This window comes from Gobio gobio, assembly GCF_949357685.1.
Source record: "Gobio gobio genome assembly, chromosome: 10".
In the NCBI taxonomy this organism is placed as follows: Eukaryota; Metazoa; Chordata; class Actinopteri; order Cypriniformes; family Gobionidae; genus Gobio; species Gobio gobio.
The window spans coordinates 53,903,644-53,928,289 of NC_137116.1; the positions used below are offsets into that span (position 1 = coordinate 53,903,644).

General features: G+C 39.1%; 1 protein-coding gene across 1 annotated transcript in view; it reads left to right on the top strand.

Moving 5' to 3' along the window:
- Positions 1-24,646, top strand: part of hcfc1b (host cell factor C1b) — a 60,735-nt gene that overhangs the window by 680 nt on the left and 35,409 nt on the right. Inside the window, exons 2-7 of the mRNA XM_079827283.1 lie at positions 1,610-1,758; positions 3,890-4,050; positions 4,131-4,339; positions 7,390-7,474; positions 10,298-10,404; positions 20,331-20,510. Coding sequence (XP_079683409.1) covers positions 1,610-1,758; positions 3,890-4,050; positions 4,131-4,339; positions 7,390-7,474; positions 10,298-10,404; positions 20,331-20,510 — 891 coding nt within the window. The remainder of the gene's footprint in view (positions 1-1,609; positions 1,759-3,889; positions 4,051-4,130; positions 4,340-7,389; positions 7,475-10,297; positions 10,405-20,330; positions 20,511-24,646) is intronic.

Here is a 24,646-nt window from a genome sequence, read left to right on the forward strand (position 1 = left end):
TGCACTAGCATTTATCGCACTTAATGCGAGTGCATCATCTGCACAATATGGTGTTGCATTAACGTGCACTGTAGAGCTGATCTGTGTTGTGTTAAGATGTTTATGTGTTTAAATGTGTCAGCTAGCCAGCTAACGCTACAGCAATAGCCAAGCACTGGAACTGGCACGCCAAGAAAAATGCAAAGAGAAATGGCGGGTTAAAAGAACACCACATACGTCATCAAAACACACATGCCACGCCCACTGTATTTCCCGCATTTCCATGTAAATACTACTAGGATGAATGGAAGAGTTTGTTATTCACAAGTTTTATAGTTTTTTTTATATGTTGCTGCAAAGTTTTGATAATGTCTAGGGAATGAAAATTAAACTGTAAGAAGTAAATGCACTCCAAAAAGCATAGTTTTACATTGAAAATATAGGATTATTAAGATTGTGATGTAAAGATGCCCTAAATTTGCATGTTGCTCATGAGTATTTCCTTTTTGGAAGCTGTTTTATAATCATAATAATGATGTTATAGTATCTATAACAGATGCTGTCACAGATTTAATATATACAGTTTTGCTGATAATTTACTCACCCCCATGTCATCCAAGATGTCCATGTCTTTCTTTCTGCAGTCGAAAAGAAATTAAGGATTTGGATGAAAACATTCCAGGGGTTTCCTCCATATAATGGACTTCAATGGGCTCCAAACAGTTCAAGGTCCAAATGACAGTTTCAGTGCAGCTTCAAAGGGCTTTAAACGACACCAGACGATGAATAAGGGTCTAATCTAGCGAAACCATCAGCTTCTGCGAGAAACCCAGCAGTATTTATGCTATTATTTTACCTCTTATCAGACGAACGTGATCATCTCTGAGCTCCGCCATAACTTCCGCCAAGTGAGGTCAAATACGAGCGTGGTGGTCATAGATGTATACGTAGATGCCTCATTAGCGCTTGCACGGATCAGTAGAATGAGGCATCTACGATCAATATATCTATGACCACGCTCTATTTTGACCTCACTTAGCGGAAGTTATGGCTGAGCTCAGAGATGATCACCATCGTCTGATAAGAGGTAAAATAATAGCATAAATACTGCTTGGTTTCGCGCAGAAACTGATTGTTTCGCTAGATAAGACCCTTATTCATCATCTGGTGTCGTTTAAAGCCCTTTGAAGCTGCACTGAAACTGTCATTTGGACCTTTAACCGTTTGGGGCCCATTGAGGTCCATTATATGGAGGAAACCCCTGGACTGTTTTCATCCAAAACCTTAATTTCTTCTCGACTGCAGAAAGAAAGACATGGACATCTTGGATGACATGGGGGTGAGTAAATGATCAGGAAAAGTTTATCTAAAAGTGAACTACTCCTTTAAAGTTGTGTTTTTGTCACTTTTATTAGTCTTTTACATCAAGTTAAACTAAATGAAAAAAAGAAAAATGTTGAGCTGAAATTTTCATTTCTTCATTTCAGTTTTTTAAATCTCAAGTAACATGTTTTAGTTAACTATTATTGCCATGTGCTGAGCCGAATGAAAGAATGTGATGCATTGCAACACCACTGAAAGAACTTTATTCATCTAAACCACAATGACGCAACTATGTGTTTCTCAACAGCCACCAATCAGTGGTTTATTCCTGCTGTCCGGGGTGACATTCCTCCCGGCTGCGCTGCGTATGGATTTGTGTGTGACGGCACCAGACTTCTTGTGTTCGGGGGCATGGTTGAGTATGGAAAATACAGCAACGACCTTTATGAACTACAGGCAAGCCTATCTTTACATCTCAACGGTTGAGCTTAAAGGAACACTTAAAGGATTAGTTCACTTTCAAATAAACTTTTGCTTATAATTTACTCACCCCCTTGTCATCCAAGATATCCATGTCTTTCTGTCTTCAGTCGAAAAGAAATGAAGATTTTTGATGAAAATATTTCAGGATATTTCTCCATATAATGGAATTCAATAGACCCCAAACGGTTCACAGTCCAAATGAGAGGTTCAGTACAGCTTCAAAAGGGCTTTAAACCACATCAAACGCTACCAGACGATCAATAAGGGTCTTATCTAGCGAAACGATCGGTCATTTTTTTTAAAATAAATAAAGTTTAAGTTTTATAAGCACAAAAGCTCGCCTTGATCTGTTCAGTGTTGCTCGTGACGTCACGTAAAACGCGATTACGTTGAAAAGGTCACGCTAGACGCGGGCGGAAAGGTGTTTGAATATGTGGATACGGTCCTCCTTCCGCTCATTTGACTCGGTACTTCCGCCTGCGTCTAGCGTGACCTTTTCAACGTAATTATGTATTACGTGACGTCATGAGCGGCTATCACTGAACAGAGCAAGGCGAGCATTTGTGCTTATAAAACGTAAACATTATTTATTTTTTTAAAAATGACCGATCGTTTGGCTAGATAAGACCCTTATTGATCATCTGGTACCGTTTGATGTGGTTTAAAGCCCTTTTGAAGCTGCACTGAACCTCTCATTTGGACTGTGAACCGTTTGGGGTCTATTGAATTCCATTATATGGAGGAATATCCTGAAATGTTTTCAAAGATCTTCATTTCTTTTCGACTGAAGACAGAAAGACATGGACATCTTGGATGACAAGGGGGTGAGTAAATTATAAGCAAAAGTTTATTTGAAAGTGAACTAATCCTTTAAGCTTATTCACTGTATCCCCAGATACCCCTTTTCCACCAAGGCAGTGCTGGTTCGGAGCCAGAGCCTAGTTTTAAATCTGTTCTTTGTCTTTCCACATCCAAAGCACCAGCTCTGAACCAGGAAAAGTGGTTCTTAAGTAGCACCAAAACATTGCTGGTCTAGAAGTAAGAGCCGCTTGCGTCAAGGGCTGGGGTTACCGTGACCAACAAGACCAACACAAACTTGTGACCGCCGTTCTTTAAATGGCAGCTAATGGAGCTAATAGCTGCTCGACTGTAATCTCCGTCTATACAGATTTCGGCGAGCTGCACGAATGCGTGGGATTCGCTGTGTTTTGATGCCGATGTTGGATCGTAAAGCCACAAGCATCAATAGTAACGCAAGGTTCGCCATTGTTAATGGAAGGCTTGTTCGAGATGCATTGGTGCTGTGCAGATCAATCGGCGTATGACAACGAGTACAACCAGAGCACACGACTCCTTATGCTTTTGACTCGCTCTTGCTGTATTTTGATATCATACGCTGATCGTCTGCGCAGCGCTGATGTATCTCAAACAAGCCTGGTGTGTTTGTTTCGCGCTGCCTCGCTATCGTTGCTGAGAAAGATGAGACGTATACAGTGACGTAAGACTGGCTCTCTAGCATGTGGAAAGGCAAACCGGTTCTTAAGTGGCTCATTAGTCGAACCAACTGCGAACTGGGACTAGCACTGGCTCTGAACTAGCACCCGGTTCATTCTGGTGAAAAAGGGGTAAGAGTTAGATGAGTCCATACACACCATTCTCATCTCCGTGTGTGCTATAACGATGTCTGACGCACCCACCGCTAGCCTAGCTTAGCACAAAGACTGGAGGTAAATGGCTCCAGCTAGCCTACTGCTCAATAAGAGACAAAATAACGCCAACATTTTCCTGTGTAACTATACACATCACAACATGTAAATAGGAAAATCTTGGCGTTATTTTGTCTCTTATTGAGCAGTAGGCTAGCTGGAGCCATTTACCTCCAGTCTTTGTGCTAAGCTAGGCTAGCGGTGGGTGTGTCAGACAGTTATGGCACGGAGATGAGAATGGTGTGTATGGACTTGTATAACTCTGGGGAATACGGTGAATAAGATAAAGTCCTCGCGTTCCTTTAAAAGAGGAGGATGTTGCTTTATTACCTCTTTCTCATAGCATTAGCCCTAACATTTGTAATAATTAATCAATTACTGTCAAATACTTCCAACAGGCCAGTAGATGGGAGTGGAAACGTTTGAAACCCAAAGCCCCCAAAAATGGCCCACCTCCATGTCCTCGCTTGGGTCACAGCTTTTCTCTAGTTGGAAACAAATGCTACTTGTTTGGTGGACTGGCAAATGACAGCGAAGATCCCAAAAACAATATTCCCAGGTAAAAGATGGAGCCAAACGAATTCATGAACGTTTGAGCAGCAGATTCACAATTTAATTGTTTGTCCATTTTTACACCAGATACCTGAATGATCTCTACACACTTGAGCTTCGCCCGGGGTCAAGCGTAGCAGGCTGGGACATCCCCATTACGTACGGCGTGCTTCCCCCTCCTCGCGAGAGCCACACTGCTGTTGTCTACACAGAGAAAACGTCCAAAAAGTCTCGTCTCATCATCTACGGCGGCATGAGTGGTTGCCGTCTTGGAGACCTCTGGACTTTAGACATAGGTGAGAGAGAGTCTTCAAATGCCCTGTCCAAATACACACACTTGTGGGCGATATCTTATCGTTTGCAATTTTACCGGAAAAAAATTCTCCACACGATAAGAACAGGGTTTTTCCTGGGTCAAAATCGGTGTCAATGACGATCAAAATCGGCACTGAAAATTCGGTGGTGGTTGACATACACACACACCCTACCCAAGTGATCTGCGAGCGCAATACTGACAATACATTTAAAAAATGCTAGTCAGTTTGCTCATCTTATTTTGATATCTCATATTATGTATGATCTCTTACATCGATGTTTGTTTCTTTTGTTCCTCATTTTTTACACCATTTACTGATAATTGTTTTGGTATATAATCATATCAATATTAAAAAGTAGCATTAAAAAGGAACAAATAGCCTAATTTTCTGCCATATGCAATTTAATTAAAATTATCAGCTAGTTAATAACAACTTTGTTCTGGTTTCACCTCACTCCAGTCTAAATGATTGTAGGCTAGGCCTATTTATTTTACTACACATTGTCAGCATAAATAAGCTGAAATACTGTTGATAATTAAAAATAATTCTTACTATCCACTCTTGCTAAATTGGGTGAGCACTAGGGCTGTACGATTAATCGAAAAATAACCGAAACCGACATTCAGAACCTCTAACCGTATTTTTCCCATGTCGGTTATTTCGGTTTTCACGTGACTCCGCCCCGTCAGTCACATCAAGTGCAGTTTGCAGACACACAGAGAGATGCAGGACCGGTTATCTGTGTTTATAGATGCCCAGAATCACTATAGTAACTGCGTGTTTTACACAGTTTATACAGGTCAGTTAATAGCTGTTCTTATAGCCTACGCGCTGACACACACACACACAGACGGCGCGCTCAAGCCCCGAAGCCGCTTTCACTTTCGTGCTCATAAAGTTTGTCAAGTAAATGCGTTTAAAGGCTTGCCAGTTTCAACATTTAAAGCGATTGTGAACTATTCAAAAACAACAATACGGAAAACTTCTCCGTTCAGTGCTCAGCTTTTTTCAGTGACACAGAGCCGTGTCGCGTCTCTGAAAATGCGCGCGCCCTGAAGGCAGATCACTTACACCTGCATCCTCACAAAGCTTTGTCATTTGTATGTGGTTTAAGCCATGCCAGTTTGAACATTAAAGCGAGTTTCGACCATCAGATGTGTATTATGTTGAACTAATGCCTGATATATTATTAAAGTAGCTTAGAAACTCAACCGTTATAGGCGTACATTTGAATACCTTTGAAGTAAGTACAAACCACAGCTTCATAATGAATAGAGACAGTAAGAGTAATTCACACACAATCACTCTCTCATTAATGCATTCAAATAAATGTAATGTAGGCCTACAGTGTTAATTTATCTGTATCTGATGTACAACAAACAGAAATCTGCCCCATAGACAATAACTGCTGAAAGTTTCCTTCAAGTATTTTAAAATCACAATGCACTTTTTCATTAGAAAAAAAAGATTCCACCTTTTAATAGTAGAAAATATTTACAGTACAAACCTTATCAGTGAACTTACTCAACCTTACGAGGGCAAAAAAAAAAAAAAGAAGCAAAATAATCGTTCATTAATCGTAATCTAGGTCAAATGTTCAATTAATCGAGGGTTTTATTTTTGGTCAAATCGTTACAGCCCTAGTGAGCACACTTGTGTTCTCATTTCAGGTGTTCTGAGTAAATGATTAAACTGATTTGTGAGTTCAGTGTTGAACAGATCAGTTGTTCTAACCAGTCGTTAAAATGATTAGGTTCAAAAGAGTCACGAATCGGACATTAGCAGACGCGTTGTGTGCGAATCCCGTCTGTTAGAACATCGCAAAAGATGTCAACACACAGAAAACACTTCATAACTAAATATAATTTGTTTCCCGTTTATTGAAAGTATGCTTTATGTCAGCTGGTCAGAGAAGAGTTAATGTTTTTTGAGCGCAGTTCACACCCAGAGGTAATTCTAGGAAAAATTTGTCCGAATGTGCCACGTGCAACATGGTTTCGGTCTTCCGACCTTTTGATTTGGATTAATATGTGAAATATGAGAAAGAGCTTCAGCTAACACTGATTATTTTGAAGACCCAGAGAGTGTGTGCAGGAGAGGAGCTCTGATCGTTCTCTCTGTTACTCAGTCACAAGCACAGCATCTATTCTACATCACTCGTAAATCACAATAACTCATTAAATTAGACTTTGGCGGGACAAAAATTCATTTTGGCGGCCGGCAAAAAAATTTCAATGCAGGAAAAACCCTGAAGAATTAGTCTTCCCGCGATAATAACGATAAAGCCTAGTTGATGACGCGAGCCGTTCGCAGCTCACGTGCAGAGCGAAAACACCTATGGTGGAAGCAGAAGAGGAGTTTATCCATGAACGAGGAGCAACCTGTACACACAGATATGTTTACACTCGCTGAGTGCTTGAGAGATTCGCTCTTTTTAAAGGCGTCATGAACTGGCTTTTTTATACTGTTGTCTGAGGTCAACTTATGACGTTTGCATGGTTTTTACATTCAGAAACATCATAATGAATAAGTAATAGGCTATTTTTTGCCTTGGTTTTGAGGCTCTCTGAAAAACGCTCACTTTTGATGGGCGTGCCGAACTGAAGACTTGGAAGTAAACGCCCACGGATAGGATTGGATAATATTTGCATATTTAATGAGCTTCTACTCCCATGTCAGTGACACCACACAGCACCGTCTGCAGTATTTCAATCACATTCTTAAAACAGTGCCTTAATGTACTAAAACAATGATCAAATATCAAATTAAGTGTACTACTTATTGAGCATGCATACTATATACAGGCGAGCAGATGACCCCAGAATATGAACATAAAAGGTTAAGCGTTTTCTATGGAAAACCACTTCACGAGAAGCTGCATGTTTATATTCAGAGTTCATCTGCTCCAGGTGAGCGTTCTTATAAGGGTGTGATATCAAGTGAAAACTATGAGTTGGCGATATTTGTTGAAAAGAAGCCCATGCTATAGCATTAAATAACATATGTGAACTGTGTACACTGTTTTGCAGATACTTTAACCTGGAACAAACCTCCCATAAGTGGTGCGGCACCTTTGCCCCGCAGTCTCCACTCTGCCACCACTATAACCAACAAGTAAGTTATAACTTTCTCAAGCTTGTCTAAACCTACAGTGTTTATTTAAACATTGACTGTCTTCAAGATTGGAAATGATTGATGAGAAACCAGTACTGCATTTTGGGTGCAGAATTAAAGTGCACATCGAATCATAAATGACATTCAGAGTAGGCTTGCTGCGGTAGTCTTGTGTTAAAACACCGATTACATTATCTGCCCACCATGGCACCGCCCCCACTGTCGCTTTATTTGTAGAAATTAAAAACATTTAGTTCAGTTGGACGATGGATGCTACAATTTATAAACTGAAAGCGTCTGCTCTGCTCCATACAGCACGAGCTGCAGAGTCGATGACAAGATGATGGCGGAGGATTTGGTGCGCAACAGATCCTGATCGTCATTGACAAATATCTTATCTTGTAAAATGTGGGGTCAGTACCGCCGCTCCCTATACACAGAGTATGCGTGACTGCGAATTCGGAAGTAAAAAGCGAGAGCACATTCAATACCCCTCATATTGATAGCGGCTGCCTGATGTCTGCCAATTATGATAGTGGCTCCCCCCGTTTACTGTCTTAAAGTAAACCGTGTATGAAAAAGTGTTATTGCGTTTGTAATAGGGGTTGAATGACTTCAGATATTAAGTCAACATTTATGTGATAAAAGTCGACTAGTCGCTGATAATGTCATTAAATGAACACGTCACTATTTTTGAATAGTGTTAACTGTAGAGTTAAACTGTTGAGTTTGATCGTTTTCGAATCCATTCAGCCGATCTCTGGGTCTGGCGGTAGCACTTTTAACATAGCTTAGCATAGATAATTGAATCTGATTAGACCGTTAGCATCTCGCTCAAAAAATGACCAAAGAGTTTCAATATTTTTCCATTTAAAACTTGACTCTTCTGTAGTTACATCGTGTACTAAGACCGACGGAAAATGAGAAGTTGTGATTTTCTAGGCTGATATGGTTAGGAACTATACTCTCATTCCTGCGTAATAATCAAGAGCTGTGAGCCGTCCCATGAGTGCAGTGGCGCAATGATATTACACAGCGCCTGAAAATATTCCCCAGCGCTCTCTGTGTAAGCAGGTTGTCATGTTAGTTATGTTGACGGAAGTTAGCCTATTTTCAGGCACTCTGTAATATCATTGCGCCACTGGGACCGCTCAAAGCCCTTGATTATTACACAGGAATGAGAGTATAGTTCCTAGCCATACATTTATATGAATGTATTAGTGAGAGAGCAATTGCGTGTGTGAATTAATTCTACCTGACAGTGTCTCTACTAATAGTGAAGCTGTGGGTTTTAGTTACTAAGAAATATATGCTAGAACTTTTCAGTTTCTAAGCTATTTTTTTGATAAATCACTGAACAGTTGACAATACATTTCTGCGCTACTGAATGTTTCTGTGCGCGTGATCTGCACTGTGTGTGCGTTACAATGCAGCAGTCCATTAGTTTAGAACAGCGATCAACTTATGTGTACAATAAGCTGTTTAAAACATGCATTCACACGATCAATATTGAGCATCCAGATGGTAACAAACATATCTTGTGGACGCTCTCGGATTGTGCATTTTAACTGTTTGGAAATGGAGCGTAAAAGTGGAAGTTAAAGATTTCTTATCCTGTTGGGCCCTCTATAGACCGTGATCAGTGACTAGTCGATGTCAAGCTTAAAGGGTTAGTTCAACCAAAAATGCAAATTCTGTCATTAATGACTTCCCCTCATGACGTTCGACACCCGTCAGACCTCGTTCATCTTCGGAACACAAATGAAGAAATTTTAGTGTAAATCTGATGGCTCTGAAAGTCCTCCATTGGTACAATGGCACTTTACACTCTCAAGACCCATAAAATGCACTAAAGACGTTGTTACAAAGTCCATCTCACTACAGTGGTTCTACAATAACTTTATGAAGCGACAAGAAATAGTTTTTATGCACAAAAACCCTAAATAACGACTTATAGTGATGACCGATTTCAAAACACAGCATCATGAAGCTTCAGAGTGTTATGAATCAGTGAGTCGAATCATGATTCGGATCGCGTGTCAAACCGCCAAACTGCTGAAATCACGTGACTTTGGCGATCGAAACCGCTGAATCGACTCACTGATTCATAACGCTCTGAAGCTTCATGATACTGTGTTTTGAAATCGGTCATCACTATAGAAGTCGTTATTTAAGTTTTTTTTGCGCACAAAAACTATTCTCGTCGCTTCATAAAGTTATTGTAGAACCGCTGTAGTGAGATGGACTTTGTAACGATGTCTTTAGTGCCTTTTATGGCTCTTGAGAGTGTAAAGTGCATTGAGCCAATGGAGGCCTTTCAGAGCCATCGGATTTACACTAAAATATCTTCATTTGTGTTCTGAAGATGAACGAGGTCTGACGGGTGTCGAACGACATGAGGGTAACGACAAAGTAATTAATGACAATTTCTGTGCTACCTCTAGTTTGCAATTCAAAATAGAAAGGCAAGTGCTCCACATCGCTCATATAGTTTTGGCATTCAGTAAATATGCATTTTAAGTCATTTAAACAAGTTTATTCCATGAACCTCGCAAATGATCGGCTTTATATCGGCATCTGCAATGGCCATTTATAAACTAATATTGGTTGACCACTTAAACAAACGTTTGTCTTCATTATCTTTCATTTAAATGTAAAAACTTGCTACTCCCGGAAACAGTTCCTTTTTGGAAGTTAATGAAATTATAAAAAATTAGTTTTTTACATCAGAAGTAAAATGTGTTGTGAATGCCTTTCCATGTTGACTTCAGTAGTGGACCAGTTGGCGTGGACTTCATTAACTTTGGTCTCATGTGTTTGTAGGATGTTTGTGTTTGGTGGATGGGTCCCTCTGGTTATGGATGATGTCAAAGTAGCCACACACGAGAAGGAATGGAAGTGCACTAACACGTTGGCCTGCTTAAATCTAGGTATGTTTAAGGTGCAGTAAGCGGTTTCTGAAAAACACTGTTGATATTTGAAATCGACAAACAAACAAACACACCCCTTCCTTTATTGCTCCACCCCCAATATAAAAAACATGCTATGCAACACAGGCAACCACTAAATCCTTGTTTATACTTTCACCTGGCTCCGAGTCTCCGCTAACTGCACATGCTCCTCCCCAAACGGATGAGACGTTAATACTTGAGATGCTCGCCGTTGTACTATTCTTTGAAACGACAGGTGCAGACCAAGCGGCTCCTCCCGCAGTTTCTCTTGAAGCTGATACGGAAGTGACTTAAACTGCAGTTCATGGACTGGCCACTAGAGACAGACTCCAGAAGGAGCAGAATCTGACTGAGCTCATGTTAAAATGCCCAACTTTACAGCAGAAGAACACATGTTTACAGTCTGGGACAAACTGTGCTTTTGGTCTATACGGCTAATTTTGCCCTTCATGACGACTGTGAGGAGGGTGAATATTTTTATATAACTCATTCATTTACATTATATAAAGTCTTAAAGTTCTGCATAATTAAGGGCGTGGCCACTTTGAGTGACAGGTGGATTGTCGTTTGTCTGCTGTCTGTTAGTCATCACCTCAGCTCCGCCCACGTCCCGCCTCTTTGCCTATTTTCTGTTATCTGGGAGTGACGCTGCCAAGATGGCGACGGCCAGCTCGACCCGACTTTACACTTCAAAACTGCATATGGGTGACGTCACGGACACTACATCCATATTTTTTACAGTCTATGGCGGAGACGTGACTATGTTTATTTTTTACTACACTTCACCAAACCCTCACAACAAAAGAACCATAGAATCATCTAAAACCTAGTAAACCATGAGATTATTACTTGTGACATTAGAACCAAATATATGGATATGAGAACGTGTATAAAATAGGGCTAAAGATTAATCGCATTCTAAATAAAAGTTTGTGTTTACATAATATATTTTTGTGTACTCTGTATAATTATTATGTATATATAAATACAAACACATTCATGTATATATTTAAGAAATATTTGCATGTATATACATTTATATTATATATAAATATAATACATTTTTCTTAAATATATACATGCTTGTGGGTGTTTTTATATATAAATAATAATTATACACAGTACACACACATGCTGTATATTATGTAAACACAATCTTTTATTTTGGGTGAGATAAATCACGATTAATCTTTTGACAACACTAGTATAAAACTAAATTAAACAACAATTTCAATAAATATTTTGTTAACATTTTTTATAAGCATGGACCTTTATTTTAATTGAAAATAGCTTAGTTTTGCTATTTTAGGCTAGTTTTGCAAATGTAAGCAATTAATTTACACACGCACAAGCTGGTTGCCGGTAAGATGCCAGAATCAAAGTCATGCATCTTCAAAAGCGGAGTAAAAAAAAATGCTGTGCACATCACCACGTGAAATGGGGTGTTGCGCAAGGCCACACGGACTCAGCGAGAATAAACCAGGCGTACCAGCTGACAGCTCACACAAGTATGGATGAATCAGCTGTGATACTACAACAACAACATATCTTGGTTTTGTTTCTGTCAAAACATAGCAAAAGCCAATGTTACTCGCGTATCGAGCAGAAACAAAGCAACCTCCGCATCCGTTTTCAGGCCTTAAATGGATAGTTCACCCAGAATAAAAGTGTCATCATTTACTCACCCTCAAGTTATTCCAAACCTTTATACATGTCTTTGTTCTGCTGAACACAAAGGAAGATATTTGGAAGAATGTTTGTAACCAAGCAGATCTCGGCAGACATTGACTACCATAGCATCTTTGTGTTCAGCAGAAGAAAGAAATTCATACAAGTTTGAAACAACTGTAAGTAAATGAATTTTTGAGTGAACTATCCCTTTAATTTAGCCTGAGGTCGTCATACTCCGATGCTAGTCAGAATATGAGTCTGCTCCTGCTTCATTGGGCTGTGATTATGGCGTGTTTCAACCGAACCAGGAAAGAAAATGCCTCCGCACTCAATCGGATAGACCTACAACCAATCAGAGCACTGGAGTAAGTGACGTGTTGAGCGACGTATAGTTGTCAACTGCACGCACGCTGGAAGAAGTAGAAGAAGACGAGTGTAAATGATCTTAGCCGGTGTTGTAAACAGAATATAAGGATACACAGAGTACTGCCCGCCCTGATAATTTGATTGGTCCAAACAGCTCTGGTTCCAGCATAGTTGGATCAAATCCAGACCGAACTTCCCGACCTCAAATGTTGTGGGCGGGGCTAAGTTCATCTGGTATCTCGGCTACCTTTAATTCCCCCTTTCTAACATTTCTCTAGCACTGGAAAGCTTTCACAATATTAATGCGGATCCTAGCTCTTGCCTGATCGTAACCCTTCTCCCAGTTTCCTCTGACCCTTTTCCTCTTTGGTAATATCTCAGCCATCTCACTTTCTGCAGTCTTTCCTCAAATCTCACTTTTGTTCTCTCTCCTCCTCCATCATGAGCAGATACTATTGCACTTACTTTTTTCTTCTTCTCCTATTTACACAGCCAGGACTATATACAAGCACATCTAGCAAATATTAGCAATTTTCTTTGTTTTGGTGTTAACGCTTACTGCACCTTTTATATAAACATCTCTATTTTATTGAAAGGCCCAAACTGAGCAAAATATTATAATTTGGTGCAGTTTCTGATTAGGGGTGTAACGGTACACAAAACTGACGGTTCGGTACGTACCTCGGTTTTGAAGTCACGGTTCGGTACGGATTCGGTACATCAGTTTTACAAATTGCTTTTTATTCATTTTTATTCAACAGTGGTTTAATGAAAAAAATGGTGTCTGTCCTTAAATGAATTCAGTTATAACTAAAAGTTTCTTAAAGATAATGCTGTAAACTATATAGGGAGCCCTTACTTGCATATTGCTATTAAAGATTAACAACAGAGCCCAAACTATTAGCCTAAATTCAGTCGCTATTTATTTTTAGATATAATAATCAACACTCGCTTCACATAAGGCAGTTTTTGCATTAACTTCTAAATCTAATTAGGGCCCAAGCCCTGAAAGGGCGCAGAGCCCTATTGTTCTTCCTCAGATTATTCTTTGTTTTTTTTTTTTTTTTTTTTTTTTTTTTTTTTTCTCGACTTCTCGGGTACTTTTGGGGCACTTAACATGCTCGAAAACTCTTGAAACTTCGCACAGGCATCGGAATGCGCGGCCATCAGAGCCGGGCTGAAGCTGGTACCCGGGCGTGGCAGGGGGGCTCGACAGCGCCCCCTTAAGTGGGGTCTGAAAACTTGGTCCATATATCAAACACACTTGCACGTACATGTATGAAACTCGGTACACATATAGACCTCATCGGGCCAAACAACTTTCGTGCTCATAGTTATGCGTCAGCCCAACAGGAAGTGAGCTATAATCGGTTGTTCGGAAAACCCATGCTCTGGAATTTAATATACTCCTCCGAGGCCATTGTTTCGATCATCGCCAAACTCGGTCAGCATGAGGAGAACATATCCAGGATGCTAAATTGCGAGCGGATTTTTGATATCTCAAACGGTTTGGCCGTGGCGAAGCAACGAATTTATGGCGAGAAAAGGGAAACAGGAAGTGTGTTATAACGTCAGCAAACCTTGACTGATTTGGATGAAACTTCAGCTGTGTGTTCGTTGTAAGAGGCCGATCACATGGATATGACTTTTGTGAGTCAAAGTTATAGCGCCACCAACTGGCAGTAGGAAGTGTGTCACTTTCAAAAATGCTTTGAATCACCATCTTATTTTCACCCCATTTACTTCAAACTTCATCAGTATAATGTGAAAACATGACAGATAGAGACGTATGAAATGGATTCCTGAAATTTCAAATACTGTTGCCATGGCAACGTGTCAAAGTTTAATAATCTTTTGGCTGTTCTGAGGCTCTTAGCATGCTTGAAACTGCTTGAAACTCAACACACACATCAGAGATGTCAGTCAGTACACATGGGCAAAGCCTCAGAAACGGGCGGGGATGAGGGGCTCTCTAGCGCCACCTTTTGACAAAAGTGAAGGGCTTCGTTTCATCTACAATCACCAAACTCAGTATATATATTGACCTCATCGAGCCGGACAACTTTCTAATTTACAGTCATTAGCTCCGACCAACAGGAAGTCAGATATTTTGGTTTGAAGGTAAATATTTGGTTAAATCGGGGTCTGAGTTTTTACGTTCTCCTTGTAGGCGATTTATTCAATCTCCACCAAACTCGGTCAACATGAAACAAAGATACTGAAGATGCTAAAATGTGAACGGATATTGGATATCTCAAACGGTGTTTCCATGGCAAGGGATTAAATAAGGACAAAAAAGGGGAACAGAAATTCTCTGTGTCTGCTGCTCTCCCCTCAATGAACACAAGATGGCAGCATTGTATTAGTTTTGAAGCAGGATAAAAAAAAACTTGTTTCTCTCTCTCTCTCTCTCTCTCTCTCTTGTTTGTGATTTATGAGGACACAAATTTGTATAATGACATGGGTATTACACTGGTATTACAACGTGTATGTGTGTGTGTTTAAAAACATACTAAAACAATGTTTTATTAAAATGTAACCAAATAGCTTTAAAATAATCATACTATTTTTCAGATCAATATATTTATTTTATTTAATATATTTCTTCTGAATATTTATTCTCTGTCTGCCCTCCCCTCACTAAAGGGTGGCAGTGTTGTGTTATTTTTTAAACTCTCTTTGTGTGTGTGTGTGTGTGTGTGTGTGTGTGTGTGTGTGTGTGTGTGTGTGTGTGTGTGTGTGTGTGTGTGTGTGTGTGTGTGTGTGTGTGTGTGTGTGTGTGTGTGTGTGTGTGTGTGTGTGTGTGTGTGTGTGTGTGTGTGTGTGTGTGTGTGTGTGTGTGTGTGTGTGTGTGTGTGTGTGTGTGTGTGTGTGTGTGTGTGTGTGCAGGCCCGTCGCGACAAGGCAGGCAAACCAAGCAATTGCTTGGGGCCTCGAGCTGGCCTGGGGCCCCAAGACAGCGACAGGTTAAGAATAAAATGAAACGACAAACTGTGTGAGCGCCCCATTGATAGTCAATGCAGTAAAGTGCAATGACACTGTTATCGGAATCCCCCTTAAGGGGCCCCTCTCAGAAGTCGCTGACAGCAGCCAGCCAACCACGCGATCTCTGCTGCGGCAAAATACAAAATCTTCGGATTTTAAGCGGAATTTTATGCTTCAGGAAGCCAGAAAAGAAAATAGAGAAAGGAAGAGGAGGATAAGAAAAAACAAGATAGTGGTATGTGATAAATTACACTGGATAAAATAGCTCTACTTGTCTTGTACAAAAAAAGTGTAAGTTTGCAGCAGGTAGGCTAGCAAAAATATGTTTATGTTAGCTATCGTTACCTGCCTGACGGCAAATGCTGCTTGTAACGAACAGTTAGAGCAACTTTTTTTTCGAAAAGACGAAATTACATGAGATTGCTATAGCTTTGTAATAGGTTTTGATGAAAGTGGCATAGCATGCTCTACTAACTATTATTTATGCTATGCATAAATAACCTGGAATAGTTAATATAGCATGCTATATTAACAATTATTATAAACATTATTTAACCAGAAAGAGGCAGAGGAACATGATTTTTTTCATAGCTTATCTTAGTGTGCTAGTGTCGGGATATATACGGTAGTGACAGTTTATGCAAATATGACATTATTTTTATGAGTTACCAATAGATCTTGAACAATTACTTTATTCTGTGGCAATTTTTACAAATGTTACATTTTGAAGTACAGTATCAGGACAACCCACATGTTTGACTGGTACTGTTTACATGTTTTACTGGTACTGCCCACGTTTTACTGGTACTGTTTATTAAACTATTTAACAAGGTATTATAGTCATCGGTTGCAACTTTACAATAACCATCCAGATAATGTTTATAGACAGTTTACAAAACAACTAGTAACCCTTAAGTATTCCCAAAGTGTTAGGAATATCTGGTCCGTTTAAAAAATGGTTACTTAAAGGTTTAAAAAAAATTTAATGATACAGTGGTGTTTTTTGCAAATGTTTTCAAATTTTATGCACAGTATATGCAACAACAGTATTTGCACTGTAAACCTTTTTATTAATATAAAGTGTAGGTGAACTTAAACTGTATGGCTATGCTGCGGTATGCTGTGTGTGTGTGTGTGTGTGTGTGTGTGTGTGTGTGTGTGTGTGTGTGTGTGTGTGTGTGTGTGTGTGTGTGTGTGTGTGTGTGTGTGTGTGTGTGTGTGTGTGTGTGTGTGTGTGTGTGTGTGTGTGTGTGTGTGTGTGTGTGTGTGTGTGTGTGTGTGTGTGTGTGTGTGTGTGTGTGTGTGTGTGTGTGTGTGTCAGTGTCCCTTGATTAGCTGACATGAGACGCATCCACACAGATAGGACACTGACACACACACACACACACACACACACACACACACACACACTCGACGCATAGATAGACTCGCGTCAGTTTCCTGCTCACATCGAGTTCTCTTTTGCTCTTGAACAAACAATAACACAGAGGATTGTGAGTATTTTCATATTCGAGTCTTAAATTAGTTAAATAACGTCTTAAATGAACTTAAAGAGTTGTGAGGAAATGAGATGCGCGGGACAGCGCGTGAGATCCACGGCTGTTCTTAAAGTGACAGGAGCACTGATGATGCCTGTCATTAATGTTCATCAAAGAACAACGGGAACAGAGAAAATTGTAGCTTTAATGATGATTCATCTATATTTCATTTATTATTTATGCAGTTAAGGAAGGTTTGATAACTATTACATTTCTGTATAACAGGGAAGGCCATGGGTAAATATAACATTTATTATTTTGGTGATTTAGGTAAAATGGTTTAAAAAAACACAGCAGAACCACAGCGCATCTGATATGACTGGCATAACGCTGGCGAAGTTAGGGACCGTCTGCAAAGTTACATACAACATTGAAACGTGTATAACGTTACCAAACTTCACTAGCATTTAAAGAGAATGACAGTCATAAAACTGACTGTAAAGTGTTCATCTAGGTGTCAGGTATGATGCACACATTTTGATATTTAATAAAATAAACTGTCAAATCATATGGAAATATGGATATGCATTATTTCACTTGGATACTGTTTGGGCTCTAACACAAAATATGCTTGATTTAAATGCATCATAGCTGAACACTGATGAGAATATTTATTGAGAATATATTTACAGAGATAATATTAGAGATTATATTTACGACAAATTATTATTATTTATGCGTTATGCGTTGCTATTGACGACGGCCATTAAGTAAAGAAATCCCACAGCATCTAGCTTAAAAAAGTGCTTAGAGCTGCTTTAGTTATTTGTTGTTTGTTTAATTTCAAATATAAAACTTGTTGAAATGTTTTAAGTGTGTGCATCTGTTCTTTTTGAACACTTTCATCTTGTTTGAACAAAACCGTGATAATATTGATAACCGTGATAATTTGGGTCACTATAATCGTGATGTTAAATTTCCATACCGTTTCATCCCTACTTTAGTGTGAATAAGTAAAAAAGAACTACAAACACCTTGAATTAAATACTGGCCTTCTGGACTTACAAAATTTTGAGCAGGAAAATATAACTTTTATTTATTTTATCCTATGATATTAAAATTAATCTAGATTTAAATTACATCATGGGTGTGGCTTGTGGTGATAGTGGCACCAGTTGCTGCGGTAAATGTGGCATATTCGAGCGATTCTAAAATATTCTCCTGTTTAAATGCATATTGCCTGCCGTGCACAGTTAAGCTGATGCCACCGGCGTGGCGGTGCCACCGGCTTGGGCCCGTCATCGCTGCTCGCAGCTTTAATTATTATTTTTTCTCCAATTCGTTGTTGAAATATAATCATTTAGTGGCTGTAATTTTCATGACAGGTTTATTTAAACATACATTAAACAAGACATCACTAACAGGCTAAGTAGTAGGCTATATAATGAATATAGGCTAATATAATGAATATATAGGCTAATATAGTGCATGTATTCAGTGAAAGAGTTAATCTCTCTAGTGAACTTTGAATGACTTCTGAGGTAAACGAATTCTACACGACATTGTTTACAAGCTGTTTTATTGTCTTTCCGCGGTTGAAACAACACCGATGGAGCGATTACACAACATATGATACGTTTCAGTAAGTTGTAATGTATCCTCAACATACCTTAAGATATTAATTTATGTTTATTCTTTAGAAGAGATGATCGCGTTCACTCAAGCGCGCCGCGCGCTGCCGCTTGAAGTTGAACTGATACGCGTCTATCAGTCATGTCACATTATAGAGCGTTAAAACGGCATTTATCGTTTGAATTTCGTGATAAAATGGACTGAATACTCAATATGTTCATATGGGGACTCGGATTGAAGTGTGTTCCGCGTTTTAAACAAGCCGACTGTTAACTGTTAAAGATTGCATTCATAACCGTTCGGTACACGCGCGCACCGTACCGAAAGCCCTGGACCGAAACGGTTCAATACGAATACGTGTACCGTTACACCCCTATTTCTGATATTCATATGGCCAAAAAGTAATGTAAATCAATGAGATGTTTATAACAGTATAGCAGTGTTGTTGCGTTTTAATGTTTTTGTTGGCCTATCCAGTTGAACACACTAGATGCGGAGCTACTGTGTTGTTGATTCAAAACCTTAAAGAAATAGTGAAGCTCAGTGCGAAGACGATCTTGGTTATGTCAAAACCGTAACCAAGCTGTTCACACAGAACACATTTTCTGTTTAATTTTCCATTGTTTTCAAAATAAACATGCTCATGGGTGTCCAAAGTCGGTCCTGGAGGGCCACAGTCCTGCACAGTTTAGCTCCAACGTGCCTCAACACATCTGTCTGGAAGTTTCTAGTATGCCTAATAAGACCTTGATTAGCTGGTTCAGGTGTGTTTAATTGGGGCTAGAGCTAAACTCTGCAGGACGGTGGCGCTCCAGGATCAGGATTGAACATCCCTGAGCTAGATGAACATCTTTGGCCCTGTCCCAAATGACACTCAATGTGCACTTTCGGTCTTGTGGACTTAAAATGTCCGCTGCGTGTCAGTTAAGTCCATGAGACCGCAGGGTGTCCCATTTGTCATTTTAGGTCTCAGAAGGGTCGATATGCGCCCTCGATGCACACTTTTGCCGAGCCCGCACTTGTGTGGGTTACACAGCTGACTTCCCAGCAGTCAAAGCGGCATTATGTCATGAAAGTGCAGACTCAGAGGAAGACCGTGAGAGTTTAGGGTGCCATTTGGGACAGGGCCATTGACTGTTGCACTTGTGTCTCTCACAAGAGAGCCACGTGTTTAGAAAGCCATGTAAAGTTAAAAGTTTAACATTTAAAAAATATTGAGTTTTTCCATTCCACTGCATGCCATGTTTTTAAACGTAAAAAGTACTGTGTGATCGGCCCTTTGGCTCTTTATATTAAACTATGCATAAATACATGATGCTGTTTTGCTCATAATTGTTTATGCATTTACAACATTAAAATTGATTTATAAACGTTAGTTTAAACATTATGCACTTCAGTTGTGTTATATCATTGCGTTGAATAAACAATCTGATGCGGTGCGTTAATATTATGCTCATTTGCGGCAAAAGCTTTTTTACCCTAACTGAAATTATGCAGGTTTTTTTTATAAAATATTAGTAATATAAAATATTTAGCCATTTTGCCAACCCTATTAATTGGATGACGGAAGGCATGTAGTAGACTGTACAACAAAGTGCAGCGTTTCAGCAAAGCGTTGGTCATGTTGGTCATTTAGAGGCCGGAGCAATTTCTGTATCAAATATGATACAGTGGGTTTTATTGAGCTGAGAACTGATTCCTTAATTCTGCCTCTGCTCACAGTTCACAGCTTATGTTTTACCACTGCTGATCTTGACCTTTTATTTCCTTCAGACTCAATGTCTTGGGAAACAATCTTGATGGACACTCTCGAGGATAATATCCCAAGGGCCAGAGCTGGACACTGCTCTGTGGCTATTAACAATAGGCTGTACGTCTGGAGTGGAAGGGACGGCTACCGCAAAGCCTGGAACAACCAAGTTTGCTGCAAAGATCTGTGGTATTTGGAGACGGGTGAGTTGAGCTTATACCTCAGTGTAGAAGATGATTGTGATTCGATTCTGAAAACTTGAGTCAGTTTTTAAGCGTAGAGTGTTTGGAAGGGAAATCGCTGAAATACCTTGTCAAAAACTAAGCCATCATTTATACTAGGGCTGGTAAAAAAAATATTGATTTCTCGAGTTGAATCGATTCTCACTTTTACAAAACAATATCGCTTCTTAAATCCCAAGAATCGATTAGTCATCCTGTTTTCAGTTATGAATGAAATAAACATTATCGCGCACCTCCCATCCAATAAATCACAGTAATCTTTGTGCTTTATTACTATTGATATGAAACAAAGTCTCAGATTTCAAATTACGTCTATATTTTTACGAAATTCAAAAACATAAATGCCGCTTTGGCGCGAGATCGCTCTGCCGCAGCTCCGCTCAAGAGAACTGGCAGCACGGAGCAAACATGAACGGATCTTCTCTTCCGCGTTAATACCAGTAACAGCGTGAAATAAACATGAATGAGCTTCTGAAAGTGTGTTAAAAGATACAGGATAACTTACTGAAATCCATATCATGTCACATAGAATAGCTCAATCAGTGTTTCAAACGCAGAAAGAAGTAAGAAATCCAGTGTCCATAATCTCGTTAGTCAGCTAGAAAAATTAACTCTAGAGAGAAGCCTTTTGCTAATTATATGCACCACATTACATAGGAAATTCATTGTCAGTGTTCTTCAATATTTAATGAATATGTATGAATAAATCTGGCAAGTTTTTATGCAGCCACCATTTAAATGTTTATATTTCAAAAACCTAATTGGAGTAGAAATATGATTATGTAAATGTAAAGTTAATATTATAACTTTATTATTATATATTAAAAAACAAACAATTTAGTGTCATTTTAAGTGTTTTTATACAAATCTGTTAATTTGTACCTTCAATATTAGTAGGCTAATGTAGTATCAACTGACTCCCATAGTTTACAACATTAGTTCAGAAATTAGTTTTCCTTGAGAAAATTTTCCATGTATTACACCTGATACATATCCAAAATAATTGTTATTGAATTGAATCGAATCGAATCGAAAGCTTGTGAATCTAAATCGAATCGAATTGTGAAATTGGTGTCAATACCCAGCCCTAATTTATACTACTCGCTTGCTGATTGCTCACATGCACTTTGTGTGTTTGTCCTGAACAAGCATGACTCGGTGTAAGTGGCTAAATGCAACTTGCATCTCCCAATGCTTTTGTGATGCTTTAAATCCATTAAAAAAGCATTGATGCCTTCATAGAGTATTTGTTCCAGAATTGACCTATCGGTAAGCCCCGCCCCCCTTAGTTACTGTTGCTAACTCGGACAAACAAACGGAGTTGCTATATCTTACAATGACAGCTGTCAGTGTGAAAAACCGTATCCCGAGATGTTTTTGGACGCAGAATGTAGCGTATACCCCGTCCGAATGATGGCCAAACTTTACTGATGGTTTATCAAGTTTATTATGTCCTTTTTCACTCCCAAAAAAATCATTTTAAGAGCTGAACAAGCAAAGCATAAGAAGTGCGCATTAAAGTCTCATTCACAAACTCTCTCTCTCTAGCCCTCTCTCTGTGGCATTACCATTAACATACACAGCAAATTACACAAAAACACTCATACAACAAACAGTAAATAAACATATATACAGACCGTATGGCTTTTCGGGGGTGCAGTTAATCACTGGTGAACTTTGTATCTGCAAAACAACTCTGATAAACTGCGTGCGAGCTCTTCCTTTCACTACCCGTAGACTATAACACCCATCAAAATAGGAGTCCTCCTTAGTAGGACAGATAATGTAGACCTTAAACATATCTAAAATTAAATTAATATACATATAACCAGTTTAATATGGAGAGGCACTGAAATGTGTTTTTGACCTACAGTGCTACATGATGTGAGAACAGTTAGTTATTTCGGTTTGTATGTTAGCAGGGACTTTAATCGTAACTTAACGAGAGTTTGACAAACAGAAAATCCTCTCAGGATCCCTGGAGTCAGTGTTACAGTACCTCGACATTTGAGCATTTTTGTAGCGTAAACAACATCAAACCGATGACCGCTTCGGATTTTCCAATGTTTCTCTATGGCGCTGAAACCTAAAGATGTCTGAGTTCTGGTCCCAGCGCAACTGATACTCACCTGCTATTGGCTGATCTGCGTTCTAGGCAGGGCTTAAAAACGGAAAAAAATATCAATCGGTTCACTCCGAGCAGAATCGATATTTTAACGCTTCAGTTTTTGCGTTCCTCAATAAACATTACTGTTCCGAAAACGGTTTGATTTGAAAAAATACCGGTTAATAACGTTATTTTAATTTAGCCTATACTTTAAACAAATATGTATAAATAGACTTATTTTCACTCAATAATAATATGACGCATGGTAATTAAACTTGAATATTTATTTAATAACATTTTTAAAACCACAACAGAAATACATGCATTAATTACAAAGCATAAACAGCGGACCTGTTTTGGAGCGTTAGACAATCGAAAGTGGCCTCTTATGCTTAATTCTTTTCAGAAGATTAATAACATTCTTTGTAACGTTACATAACTTTTTTTCAACACGACTTGTTTTAAAAAATGTATAAATAAAGAATAAATAAACTGGATAACCATTAATGAACCGTCAACTAGTAATTTCAAAGCAAACACTGCGCAACACGTCCTTGCATCACATAATCAAACTCAGTCAGCTAATAAAGCTCGATCATTTAATGCAATATAACATACCATTTAATACGAAGCATCAACCGTATAGAAAACATTGACCTGTCCTGTATTGGCAATCTGAAAGACTATAGGAAAAATGTTTGATAGATGCTATAGCCTACTTGGATAGGCTTAAACGGAATCTATAAACTAGCCTAAATCAGTCTATTTGAGCTGCTTATTTAAACGTTCGAAAAGAATGTCCTCCAATACCTGCGCTTTCATTGTAGACCTCAGCGGGGAAAGAAATGTACTTGAGGCATGAAAATGCGCGCTCACACTGATGGTAGATTCATAGATGATGGCGCGCGGGCATTTCACTCACGCTTGATCCATCAACGTCACATGCCGTACTACTCATTTCATGATTGGTCACTGCCAAATAAAAATATTAAAGAGAACGATATATAAATAACGTTATTACCTTTAAGACCTAAGGGTATTTTTACAATTAATTTTCCGCCTGGTTTTATTTACTAAAAAAGCTTGTAAAACATCAACCCTGTTGTGCACAGACAATTGACACCTCTTTTTTTTCAAGACAAGTTGCACTATCAGTATATGTGTGTTGCATTGATGTCACCTGAATGTAAAATAAGTTATGGGACCATAAAGACAAAAGAAAACATAAAACGGAAATTGAATCACTCAAATATTTATTGAAAACACACACAAATAAATTAAAGCTAAGCATATTTCCTCTGGAAAACAGTTTGTTCAAGTCTTTGGAGTCCTGGAAATCAGGAATAAACATGATAACTTATACAGAACCAAAACTATTTACATTTTTCCAAAAAAAGTCCAGGCGCTTTTGGCCTCTTTGGATTTTGGATATTTACTGGTGCCAAGCCTCAAAACAGTTCCTATCAGGAACTTCTCCTCAAACTTTCTCCTCAAACTTTCTCCACAAAACTGCAGCGCGTCTCTCTCTCTCTATCTCCTCAACACTAGCCGTTCGTCTCTCTCTCCACAATAACAGAGCTGTGGTTCATGCGTAATGACGCACGCCAACGTGGATGACGGATCAGCCTGTCATTGGTCAAACCCTCATCCAAAATGGCAGCTAGCATCGCGCTAGCGGCAAAAATGACGGAAAATTTATAAATTATGGACATCAAGTGGATAAATCTTGGATGTAAGCGTTTTGATTTATTGCTGAACAACTCCAAAAAGATGCACATGTTCCAGGCTGGATAGAAAACCTTCTGTAAAGGCTACAAAGACACCTCCGTGATGGCTAGCTCGTTAGCTTTCTGCTGGAAAAAAACAGTAAGAAAATCGATAAAAGTTTCATGAAATAATATAGATATTTATCGGAGGTGCCGTGTGACGTCGTGGGCGATGCCGTCGGGCTCTGAGGGTTAATGGTCATTTCAAATTAACGTTTCTGTTC